The following is a 12,804-nucleotide window of genomic DNA, read 5'->3' on the forward strand; positions in this document are numbered from 1 at the left end:
TGTGATTTATGAATGCCACGTGTCATCCATCAAAGTGGGTCTCACCTGCTAACTATGAGACCTGGTCTCATATAATTTTTTTCCATATATCAGTTACGTTTCCTGCTGAGATGTTCTTCATGTGCATTTCACTTCTTTAGTACCGATATTTGACATGTGATGTTTATAGGAGAAGTTATGCAGCAAGGGTCGATCTGAAGCTACCATAGGGGAGCATCTTAAGGAAAATATTGTTCCAAGTGTGGAGAAGTTCCAGAAGGTAAGTTCTACCCCAGTTGCATTTTTTGTTATGTACTCTTGCATCTATCTATCCTTGGCAACAGATTTTACTTTTGCGCTGATGGTTTAGCACAGCATTTTTACCTCTTGTTTAACTTGCAGAAGAAAGAGAGGGACTTGAAACGTCAGCAGCAGAAGAATGAGCGTTTAGCTTTTGCTAATGTTTTCCAAACCCGTTCATTGCGTGAACGTAAAGTTGGAGCATTCCTATTGCACAACCTTAGCCTACAGATGAAAAGAAACACACTCTAAATTTCTAGCAGTAGATGAACAATTGCAATTTGAACGGAACCTTGTCACAATTGTTCCTTACATTGGCTATATCTTTGGCTTCATGACCTGCAGCTTGTTGTTATACTAAAACTCGTGTTCTTTTGGCATCCCTCATTTATGTTATCAAATTTATGCATTTATCAATATGCTTTTACTGGTTCTGATCGTCAGAGGCAAATTAGGGGAGTTGGAACACCGGTTCTACTGTATTTGTTAGTATTTGTTATTTGCAATATGTGATGTAGGTTGCTTCCACTATGTTCCAATTTGTAGAAGTTTATATCTTGACCGTTAATTAAAAATATTTATATTTTGTGATCACCTGCTATCACTCCTTTTGACATCGATACCACGTGTTTGTTTTCTGTGCAGTTTTTTATGTACTCCCTCCGTATTGTTACCATTAATTCTGTTGTCGCATACCCTTGGCTATTGGGCTAAGTTATAAAGGATGAAAAGTTATATTTTCAAGGAATTAAAGGTTTGATGATGGACCAGACAAAGTTTAATTTTCCAAATATTAAATTTGACTTTTGGGGATGGGAATTCATGCAAGCCTGGATGGAGCAGAGAGCTAACTCGGGCACTTATACGGTGGCAATATTGTCATGTGCAGGTCTATCTATCACTTAAGGTTGTACATAATGTATTTCTCAACACCGAACTGATCGACATGCAATCATTACAAAATAGCAAATGGACAACCAATCCGAGTCATATCATACGAAAGCATTACTCAAAAATCAGCTAGTATAAGAAATAGACAGCTTTGCCAGAACAAACGATCCACGAAAATGGCAATGTATAGGTGACAGAACACTTGAGATCAATAGCTGCGACCCCAGAACGACCACTTTTGAGCAGGCTTTCCGGAAGCAAAGCACACAGTTCCTGAAGTTTTGTGCAGAACATCAATGTCAAGGTTAGTGCGGCGTAAATGGAAGAAGCATCATTTGCAGGAAGTACAGCAAAAGAGAAATCCAAATGAAATAAAAAAGCACCACTGTCTGCATAGCGTACCGGAAGGAAGATCTGGCTGGTCAAATGGAGTACACAATGTTTTCGCAGCCCCAAGTTCACCTTTGGTCCGAGCTTTCACGTCCTTCTCCACCTCCTGCACAGCACAAGGGAAGAAATTGTATGCTAGACATGCCAGAGTTGCAAACACCTAGCAAGCAGGAAGCCAGCTACAGCAACATAGAATTTGTGCCAAATGCTAGTCGTCCACTTGAACAATCCTGCGGTCAAAACTTACTATTCTCAAATAGTACATCCATGATTTGAAATAATTTTTCTGACTCCAGTTCATGAGGATCATGGTAATTAACAAAACCATTGACTAATATGAACTAGAGAGCATATACAGCATCCAAGAGCAACAAGTGACCTAACAAAGGAGGGGTACTCCGAGTCTTATGTATGCCTGGATTGTTGAGTCACGCAAAAATAACTAGAACTTCTGATTTTCTCACATACTCCCTCTGTAAACTAATATAAGAGCGTTTAGATCACTACTTTAGTATTCTAAACACTCTTATATTAGTTTACGGAGGGAGTACTAAAGAAACGCCACAGCTAATAAAAGAGGTGCTACCCTGGTGGAAACATGAAATGGAGCTATCAGGTGACGAGCAAACTGAAACTAGAACTTCTTCCCCCATGCATTAGCTTCAGTTTCACCAACTTTGTGGAGTTTTATATAATATCAAGGTTTAGCTATACAAGTATCAAAACAATTCTCCACAAATGTGCACATCCCATTACTCCCACTACAACCAGCTTTGCAGTATAGAAGTGCATAGAACATACGCTAGATACCGACATGTGTGCCATAATCATAGTTCTGTTAGTTATTAGTGACTTAAAAATATCAGGGTGGGAGGGGAATAGGAGAAACATAGGCCAGGACATAAAATACCTCCTCATCACACCATGGAGCCAAGATCAATTTTTTGTCATTGAGAGCTGCTATGAATTCATCCCAAGTGCTGATGATTACAATGCAGGCATCTCTCTTTGCTTTCGCTGTTTCCAACAAGTTTGCTTGAAACCCATCCAGCAACACTCTAACCTGCTCAACCAAGTCTGTTGAAGGAATATCAACCTTTGTACCATTGTCTCGCCGGACAATGCGCACCTGTAAATACAAAACATTATATTCCATTTAACTGCCAAATGGGCAACTTCACGAAATGGTAAGAAATTAAGGACTTTAAATCTTTGCTACAACTCTTTACATATCAACTCCTTAGAAGATGAACCAGTTTGTGGGCACAATCATATGGTTAATCAGGCAAGTCAAAATAATTCTAAATCTGTACGTGCAAATAACTCGTGGAATCATGCAACAGTTCCTCTGACTAAGATATCCCACAAAATCTATTTTTAAGGGAGAAACAAGTCCATGCAGCTTTGGATCTAAACAACAGTCGGCAATTAAGAGATTTCGTGCAAAGAATTGTAGAACAAAAGGCTTATTCAGTACACATGAATGCTTATTCCTGATTATTCAGAACAATCAGGAAATTACTTATATTTTGACATTCCTGATTATTCAGATTATTTTGGCATTCCTGCTTATTCCTGATTATTCAGAACAATCGTGAAGAAAACAATAGCACAGATGCACAATCGAGTCAATGATTCCCTTCTATTTTGACATTCAATTATAAAGGGTTCTAAAATAATTACTCTGCTAACCATCTCAAAATTGCCAAAACCCAGTAAGAGAACAAAACGAACAGGATACAGGTGAGAATCATCAGTAGAGAAAAGGTTGATCAAACAACACAATTCAGACTCTTTCTTAACAGCTAAAGAGAGAATTTTAATTTCGAGTCAGTTGTTTAAAATATTATTAAAGTCTAACAATGTGTATGTTAATATTAGCCACTTACTTTCACCACACAAAAAAAATAGTTACGGCCTAAGTCCAATGTATGACAGTTTTAATAAAATTTTGAACACGAGCACATACACACATCTTAGGCTTCAGGAACAAGTTAAAGAAGCAAAATATCCAGCATCTTCAACAATAGGAACAAAAAGAAAACATGCTACATGAAGTGGGGAGCAACCTGTCATAAGGCTGGCAGAATTGGGCAATAGTGCCCATTGTGAATATATGTAGAGCGCAAAATGAAAACGAGAACAATTTATGGAGCAAATTATTCACATGATCAAGAATCAATAACCAGTACCTGCTTGTTCGCCAGATCTTTTGGACCTATCTCGATTCTCAAAGGAACACCTTTCATTTCCCATTGAGAATATTTCCAACCAGGAGAGTAGTTTTCACGAGCATCCAAATCTGCTCGAATCCCAGCTTGGTTCAAGGTGTAAACAGCCGACTCACACGCCCCTTTAATACCTGTTGTGTCAGCATCTTTAAATGGCACAGGAATAACAATGACCTGGATAGGTGCCACCTTTGGTGGCAGCACTAAGCCCTTGTCATCACCATGTGTCATTACCATGACTCCAATCTGCAATAAGAGCAAAAAAGCTACATATTACAAATGGAAGCATAACTAAACAGAACATTCAGCGACTGAAAATCACATACACAAAATAATATACGATGTGATAAATTATTTTAACAAAAAAAAATCATGATATAGCCATAGTGGAAACAAATGGCCATTGCCAACACTCTGGGCTAGCATTAAAAGCTAGCTCCGAAGTGATTGGTATTAGGGCACACTAAGTTCTCAACAAAACGATCGATAAAACAAAAATGGAAGACCCATCATCATGATTTTCATTAAAACTATGGATCGGGCCTTGTTTTGAGCTAGGCAGCTCTAGACATGCTGCTACATAGAATTACATGGAACTGCAAAATTATATTGATTACATTTCAATATACCCATTTAGCCTACCCCAAGTTGTTTGGGACTAAAGGCTTTGTTGTTGTTGTAGATTACAATATACCAGCATGGGCCCATTCTACTGGTTAAGTGGTTAGAGCTGCCTAGTTAAACTAGGCAAATTCAATACCTACTTGTAAATTGCAAGCTCCTGCCTTTCGAGATTCCTCCAAACAAAACATATATATTTTGGAAAGAAAAATACATCTAGATGTATACCGGCATTCCCCACACTAGTACTTCCTATTTACCATTATGTCAATGTCTTCGCAAAGATAACATTATACTTCTCTAAGATAATAGATTTTCATGTTGAAAACCAAATATCATAAATACCAAGAACCTATTCTCCAACATTTGATCTTTTCTGGTCAAACTTATAAGCTTATTCGAACATTTACATCACAGACAATATATAAGCAGCAAGTGCACCAATATGATTCAAAAAGTGATGCCACTTCCAAAACTTTAGCAATAAAAAGAAGAATCCCAACAAAGCCCATTTCGAGTAAAAGAAATATAAGAATTACCGAGCGGGTAGTGTATGCCCAAGAGTTCTGCCACACCATGGACCGTTCACCCTTTTCATTCTCAAAAGTGATATCAAACATCTTTGCAAAGTTTTGACCAAGACAATGTGAAGTTGCACCTTGTATACCACGGCCAGTATTTGGAATGAAGGCCTAAAGAAAAAACAGAATGAAGGCCTAAAGAAAAAACAACCAACAAACTTTAATCTTGCAGTAAAGAAAAATAACACTTGTATTACATCCAGCAAGCAGTTTCTTATCCATACCTCTACACTGGTTGTGTAAAGTCCACCAGCAAACTTTTCCATCTCACTTTTCCTCCCTTTGGACACTGGAACTGCTAAAAATTCTTCATATATTCTCCTGTAGAGTTCCAATATTTGGAGGACCTGATATTTGTCATAAATGACCAGTCAACCCTTTGATATTTAACATGCAAATTTCATAAAATCTTATCAAACACAACATAGAACTGATATCACAATACTACATTTATTCAGATGTTACTCCAAGCCATGAGGACCGACTTAAATAGTTTTGGGGGCAGAATAACAACTTAGAACTTAAAAGTTATGAGTGTGTAGAGTTGCGCAATTTACACAAGAGGTCAAAACGCTGATCCAAGTTTCCATAGCTTACAACTACATACATCACTGCTCCACACTAGCCATCCATAGTCCATACTGAATAAAACCAACCAATCTACTGGTTCACAATAGAACCACCAAAATCAATTCAATATTACTAGATTACAACACAGCCAGATTAAAATACCACGATAAGTAGCAAACTACTTACACCCTTCATTACTGAACACACATCATTATAGAATTCAAATTTTGTACCCAAAAAATCAGTATAACTTTAGACCAACTCCACATTTATATGCCATTCCATTAGGTCATTCCCAACGTGTATATGCACTTCCATTTGGTTATTTCAACAAGTATATACCCTCCATTTGGTTATTTCCAAATTCATTTATAATACTAAAAATGAAATACCCACATCCTTTTTTTAGATCTGAAATACCCACCTCCTAATAGTGATAAGTGGCCTAATAAATAGGGAGTAGAGCAGTCTTATTTGCTTATATCTTGGTTAAAGTGCAAATACTCAACATGCCATGCATTCAGGAACGGAAGTTGTAATACCTCTTCATCTGCCTCCTCTTTAGTTGCAAAAACTGTATGGCCTTCTTGCCAAAGAAATTCACGGCTCCTGAGGAGAACGGTTACAGATCATGTCAAATAACTTAAAGCAGACGCAGAATGTTTAGTCAAGACAGGTCACAAGAATTACATCGAAAAAAAAGGCCTATTAGACACTTGGGTACAGATCATCTTGCTAATATACTGCTTTTTGCAAATGAATGTACTGCTTTTTGCAATAATAATTTAATATATTATCGAGCATGCAATTAGACACTATCGCACCATTAGACACTATTGCACCACTAACAGTGATGGGGCAGAGCTCTGCAGGCACTATAAGAAAGTCAAAACTCAGAGAAGTGCCTAGACAAATGTGATGATGGGCCACCAAACAATAAGCTACCTTATGAAAGGAGTTGGATTGCTAAACTCCCATCTAACAACATTGCACCACTGGTTACACTTCAAAGGTAAGTCCCGGTGGCTTCTTATCCATTTAGAGAAGTATGGATACATGACAGTCTCACTTGTTGGACGGATTGCAATAGGAGCTTCCAGATCAGATTTTCCTGATTTAGTAACCCACGCTACCTGGAGGACAAATGAAAAGGTTACTATCCTCAGAAGACAATATAAGAAAGAGATAAAGTAAATATGGCAAAGCTAATTAGAACCATAGCACAGAGAAAAATAATTAATATGATACTCATAAATCTGTATCAAGATGAACTGATGACCAAGCACATTGTTTCTGATACCTGTCCTATCTCATGAATTCATATAGAAACCAATACACAGGTCAAAGCAAATAGTAAAACACAACTTACGCGATGTGTAATAAAGGTTAAAGAAAACAATTATTCGTTTGGTCCATAGTGGTACCTTGACAAACTTTGTCACAGGTGTGGGAGCTGTTGTCACTGTTGTTAATTTTTCTTTCAGCTGTTTTCCAAAAGGTACTGTCGTAGTTGTACAGGCTAAATAGCTGACTAAACCAATATATTAACTTTCAAAATACTTCATCCGAAAAGAAATGGAGTAAAAGGCACACCTCAGGGGCAAAGCCCTCAATATGGTCTTTCTCCTTCTGCAGAACATTCTCCGTAACAAACAAAGGGAAATAATATGGTTTCAGCTTCAACTTCTTTATTTCTGCATCAAAAAATTCCTGCACCAAATCACATTGATGCTACTTACAAGTAAAACATAATAATGTCACTATCACTTGATAATTAGAAGATATAAATTAACAGCAACAGCAAGGGTACTGATGTCGATTCAGAGTCAAAAAGTATTGATATGATAAGCTGCCGAAGAAAACATATGCGATAACAGCTTCCAAATAAGACAGCAACACGACAATGAAGGATAATGGAACTTCCATGTATAACACTGAAAAGAGGCATTAAGGATTATGTTTTATCAAATGTTGATTGGATATACAGAAGTTCAGAATTAATTGCCAAATGAAAAAGAAGCAACATGGGCATAAGTCATAAGAGAAGTTTCAGATGGCCCCAAAATCAGTCTCCGAAAAAGAGGCAACTCTCAAGATAGGATGCATTTATTTCATTGCGTAGACGGGAAAATACTAACAGTAAAATACAGCTTGGTCATTTGGATTTCAGATTCCAGATGATATTGAGAAAACTTACTTTCAGCAACTCCCATATTTCCATCGCCCAAGGCCTCAAGATATAACAACCAGAGATGTCATAGTACTCAATCATTTCGCTGTTAACAACCACCTGGACAAACAAAAAAGCTTAAAGAAGCCCCTAGCAAGAGCGGGATTAATTTGCAGTATGAACAAAATTTTGCTCGCATTTGTTGTTTCTACTATTATAGAAGAATCAGCATTTGTTGTTTCCGCTCTAACAAAAATGCAAGAAACTTCTCTGCTCTAACCCTGCAAGCAAGAGACAAAGCACAACTCGGAAACAGTAAGTATGATCACCACTGTACCGGTCACGAGAGCACAGGTAAGCTAATGAAATGTCTGACACTCAAAGGCAAAAACTGATACCTAATATAACATCATAAAATCCTGGAAGGTCGGTAGTTTCTCTTCGAGAACAACATACAGACAGAATATTTGGCGTAGAACAGTTCGAAAAGAAAAAAGCAGCAGTAGATAACAAGAGCGCCAATATTGCAGATTAGTGCAATAGTATGTGTCAACAAACTTAGCTATCACAACACACAACGTTTCCCACGGCCATCATAACATTGCACCCACCAATCCACCATGCGCCCAAATCGACTTGTAAATAAACCTCACCAAGCCAGTGATAAGCAAGAAGACGCACCTCAGAGTACCACTCCCCAAAGTTATCATCCTTCTTGTACGCCATCCCCAGTTTCGTCTCCTTCTTCACCTCCTTCTTCTTCCCTGCAATCCACGAACCAAGAAACAAGCTCAGAGAATGCAAAGATCAAATATCAAAACTCAAATCCAGAGGAGTCAACAGCTCAAGAAGACGAACAGGAACGCACCTCCGCCTCCGCCCTTGTTGGTCGACATGGCTAGATCCCGAACCACCGCTGCAGCATGAGTAGACGGAACACAAATCAGAAAATTTCGTGAGGAGCAAGCAGGGAGGAATTCGGCTTGCTCTACTGATATGGATACATGTATCATTATCGGGCCAATACAGATGCGTAAATACGGCATTTTGGAAAAGCGCCAATACGGGGATACGTTGTACTATTTTTTTTAATTCACAAAAATATATATGTGTAGAAGCTAGGAACAGCAGATTAGCTTCTTGTTTGCTCTACTGTGGATGCCAAAGCAGCTAACTGTTAAAATCAAGAACAGAGCAGTACCACTATATTCCCAATCATAAACAAGAGTTGGGACATCTATCATGCCAACAATGCCACTAGTACTAATGTGTTAACTGATTTCGGCCAGTATAACCAAGACAAAGCTCCTGCTCTCACAAATTGCATGTTACTGCTAAGCTTTGGTTTCAGGTTAGTCAGTGCAGAAAAAAGAACTTAATATTTTCCTTTTCATATATCGTCATTCATTGCATGTTTCACTGCTAACATGTTTAAACCAAAACATTTACTCATCTGAAAAACTTGAAACTACAATTTGTAAATATTTGCCCCTACAAGCATTACCACAAACACCTACCAAGCAAAATGCTCTCACATGTAAACTTGAACATGTACTGGAAAAATATGAAGCAAGTACTCGTCAAGAAACAATATCAGATCTACAGCAAGTACTGCACAAATCAGGAAAAAAAATTGAAGCTGCTACGGCAGGCAAAAGCCGGCCTGAACCATTTTCATTTTCATAAAACAGAACAAGATACAACGCAACGACTACAAGATGTAGCACACAACACCCAACAGAAGGAACACGGGAACAGAGAGAGAACCGAAACGAACTATGCCTTAGCAGTACAAGCCTTGAACCTGGCACCCAACAGAACTGGAACAAACCGAGAAGAGAAGGGAGGAGTCTTGTTGGATCAATCGAACGGATACCCGACATCAAGACGATGTAGAGGAAAAAGTCCCCGGCCTGCCCAGCGATCACTCTTGAACTTGAAGACCTAGGAGAGTCGCAACGCCGTCGAAGGGCATCCCATCACCAAGGTGGCATCGCGAGAACGGAAGTCGCTGATGGCACCGAAGGGCAATGTTCCACCGAGACGAGCAGTGCACCTCCTCTTGGTGTCACATCGACCACCATCACCAAATGAGCAAACCTGGGCACCATGCCGAGCAACAAGAGCCTGCAACATCTTCGAAGGACGTCGAACACCGAGACCTCACCGCCGCCACGAACATCCCTGAGAGGAGGCCAACCAGAGCTAGAGAAGGAACCGGAACTTAGCATGCCCCGAATCAGCAAAGCACTTCCACCGCCACCACCATGTACAGAACACATGCCCCCGCCACCCATGAACCCAACCTCCCCTTTCAGCCAGCCGCATCGTGACAGCCCTCCACAAGAACTCCACAAATGACGTCTCCAAGGAGAAAGTGATGGAGAACCAACACCGTCATCCGATCTGGCAATGCCCGATCTAAGGTTTTCACCCGGAGTCTGGGAAGCGACGCCCACAGACGCCGTTGCCGCCGGCATCGACAAGGTCTTTGCAAGATTTTCATCTGGATCTGTGCAACCCACCCCATCAGCTCCCAATGCAGCCGGCGCCACCAAGAGAAGGCCGGAGCAGTCCGGTTCGCACAGCCGCACCAAGTCTGGGCGGACAGCACCAAACCGTGCCGCACATGCTGCAAGGAAACGCAGGCATCTCGCAGAACTCGCCGAAGGGAAGAGCACCACCCACCGCCGCCTACCTCCACCACCAGAGCCGGACGTGAGCAGAACACCCCCACCGCCACCACCGGCCCGCCGGGCCCAGATCCAGCCCGCTCAGACCGCGGGACGATGCCCTGCCGCCGCCCGCTCTCCACTCCACCACCTCGCGCCCTCCACCGTGGGGGAACCGCGCAGACTGCGGGCGCCGCTTGCCTTCGCCAGATCCACCACCCGGCCCGCGCCAGGGTCGTGCAGCCACCCCCAGAACTTCCACGGCCCGGCGACAAGCACTGGAAGGGACAGCCCCGCCGCCACCGTCCGCTGGAAGGGGCTTTGCCCGCCTTGCATCCTCCGGCCGCGGCGAGGGAGCGACGAGGAGGGGTCTTGGGTTTCGCCACCCGAGTCGCCCTGGGAGCGACGCGGGTGTCGGGGGGGTCAAGTGATTTTCACTGATTCCCTCTTGAAAGTACTGTCAAATCAGGAAAATTTTGAGCACAGAGGATTCAAGAGGAAGGAGTGGTGGCTACCAGGGAGGGAGGTGCTGCTGGTGGGAACGGCTGCTCGACGGAGGTTGGCGCTGCTGAGCTCCTGTACCGGCGGCGGGGCAGCGGAGGCTTCGGCCGGCAGGGGCGGCGGCGGCGGCGGCTAGGAACCCTAGCTGTCGCGCTCTTTTTGGGGGGAGGCTCGCTTTCTGCAATCTCTCGCTGCCATGCAGAACCCTAGCTGGAAGGTTGGAGCTGAAATGCAGTCGTTTGGTAGTTGTGCTGTAGCAGCTGCGGCTGTAGCTGAAACATGCTGAAATGACCAGAATGCCCTCTGTTCTTCTGTAGATTGGGTTTAAGTGCTGACTATACTGTTTTAACAGTAAATGACCCGATTTGAACTGTTTTTTTCACATATGGCATGTTTTCACTAGTTTGTTGGCGTGACCAGACCGTGTATATCAACAAATTTGACATTCTACGCACATAATAATATTTTTGAACTCATCATAACATATGGTATTAATTATATATACATGAGTCCGTCTTTCGGTTACAAAATAAGTACATGGTTATGGTGAAGCTCACGACCCTACTCTCTCGCTGCCATCACAGAATCAGCAATCATGTTACGAGTTGTGTCCATGGTAGTATTTGCACCCCCCGTATAGTTCCCTCCAGTTGTGTTGACCACATGGCCCGGAGGATAGTAGTTGTCATCATCATAGAACATACACAGTAGTCCTATTTTTAAATTCACAGTAACAGTAGCAGTACATATGCAAACTACAGCAAGTATCAATTTGCAAATTCATATAAAAAATGACAATAGCAGTAGCAGCCACTAGTACCAAAATGGAGCAGTCACCACTAGTTCCAGTACAATTGGCAATTATAGATCAGTACCAAAATAGCAGATGACTTGCTAGTATCAGCATCATTTTGCAAATCAGAGGAAATAGTAGCAGTCCACTAGTACTAATGAAATAGTAGTAGTAAGGCAGCGCACGCATGCATCACACGCACAGAGCACGACCATCACGCACGCATAGTATGCATACAAGAACGCAGAGCACTCCTGCACTAACGCACGCAGAAACAGAGCAGGCAGGCAGGCAGCGCACACTGGCAGAAGGGGAGGGAGCGGATAGAGGACAGAGGGAAAGAGGCGAAGGAGGTTACCGCAGCAACGACTGAGATCCGAGTGGACGGTGGCCGGGGTTGGGGCGGCTGGAGGCGGTCCGGTGATGGGGAGTGGCCGGTGGAGGATGCAGTAGACGCGGCGGCTGCGCCTCTGTGCCCCAGGAAAGGGAGATTACGGCCGCACCGCCTCAGATTCTCCGGCCGGCGACGGTCGAGCCGCCGGTGGCCGAGGTTGGGACGGGTGGCGGCGGCGACGGGGAATGGTGAACCCTGGCGATTTGGGGTTGTGTTTTCGTGGGGGACAGCCGAGGGGAGAAGAAACAGATAGGTAACGGGCTGTGGCAATTCGTGCGTATAATGAACGTGGGGAATTTGAGGATTTGCCCCACCTTTGCTTGCACTTCTACTATTTGCCCTTGTTTTCATTGACATTGATCTTTTGCCACACCTTTGACACAAACTTGATGATTTGCCCCTGGCAAGATGGGCCCACTGTAAAATGTCCAAACTGCCCCTGCCCTGCTCAGTTCACCCTGACCGAGCACATATCTGGGTGGGAAGACTTGAGGCGGAGATGGAGCTCCCGCCGCCGTTGTTGCTCCGGCGGAGGTCGCCGTGGCTCTACCCCCGCCAGCCTTGTTGCTCTCCCGGCGCGGATAATCTGGTCCTCTCCAAGCACGGCGCTGGATGCGAGCGCGGATAAGGCGATGACGAGGTAGCGCGCAGCGGCCGGGCTCGACCTACAGGCTACAGCCACCGGTCTTCTCATGAAGCACCTGCTTGGGG

General features: G+C 42.8%; 1 protein-coding gene across 4 annotated transcripts; it reads right to left on the reverse strand.

The window, feature by feature from the left end:
• Nucleotides 1-1,175: 1,175 nt before the first annotated feature.
• On the reverse strand, nucleotides 1,176-12,332 carry LOC123181590 (proline--tRNA ligase, cytoplasmic). 4 transcript variants are annotated; one of them, XM_044593893.1, is made up of 13 exons: nucleotides 12,058-12,332; nucleotides 8,602-8,649; nucleotides 8,415-8,497; nucleotides 7,761-7,853; nucleotides 7,157-7,273; nucleotides 6,509-6,696; nucleotides 6,106-6,172; nucleotides 5,218-5,340; nucleotides 4,952-5,104; nucleotides 3,753-4,037; nucleotides 2,471-2,689; nucleotides 1,573-1,666; nucleotides 1,176-1,443 (listed from the first exon to the last, which is right to left on the reverse strand). In XM_044593893.1, the coding sequence occupies exons 2-13, from the start codon at nucleotides 8,627-8,629 to the stop codon at nucleotides 1,379-1,381; spliced, it is 1,515 nt and encodes a 504-aa protein (XP_044449828.1). In that variant the 5' UTR covers nucleotides 8,630-8,649; nucleotides 12,058-12,332; the 3' UTR covers nucleotides 1,176-1,378. The 4 variants fall into 4 exon arrangements, with proteins under 4 accessions (XP_044449828.1, XP_044449827.1, XP_044449829.1 ...); XM_044593892.1 differs by lacking the exon at nucleotides 12,058-12,332 and adding an exon at nucleotides 10,921-11,167; XM_044593894.1 differs by lacking the exon at nucleotides 12,058-12,332 and adding an exon at nucleotides 10,921-11,124 and having other exon boundaries at nucleotides 7,157-7,257.
• Between the last annotated feature and the right edge of the window lie 472 nt (nucleotides 12,333-12,804).

The sequence above is a fragment of the Triticum aestivum genome, chromosome 1D (assembly GCF_018294505.1).
Source record: "Triticum aestivum cultivar Chinese Spring chromosome 1D, IWGSC CS RefSeq v2.1, whole genome shotgun sequence".
NCBI classification, from domain to species: Eukaryota; Viridiplantae; Streptophyta; class Magnoliopsida; order Poales; family Poaceae; genus Triticum; species Triticum aestivum.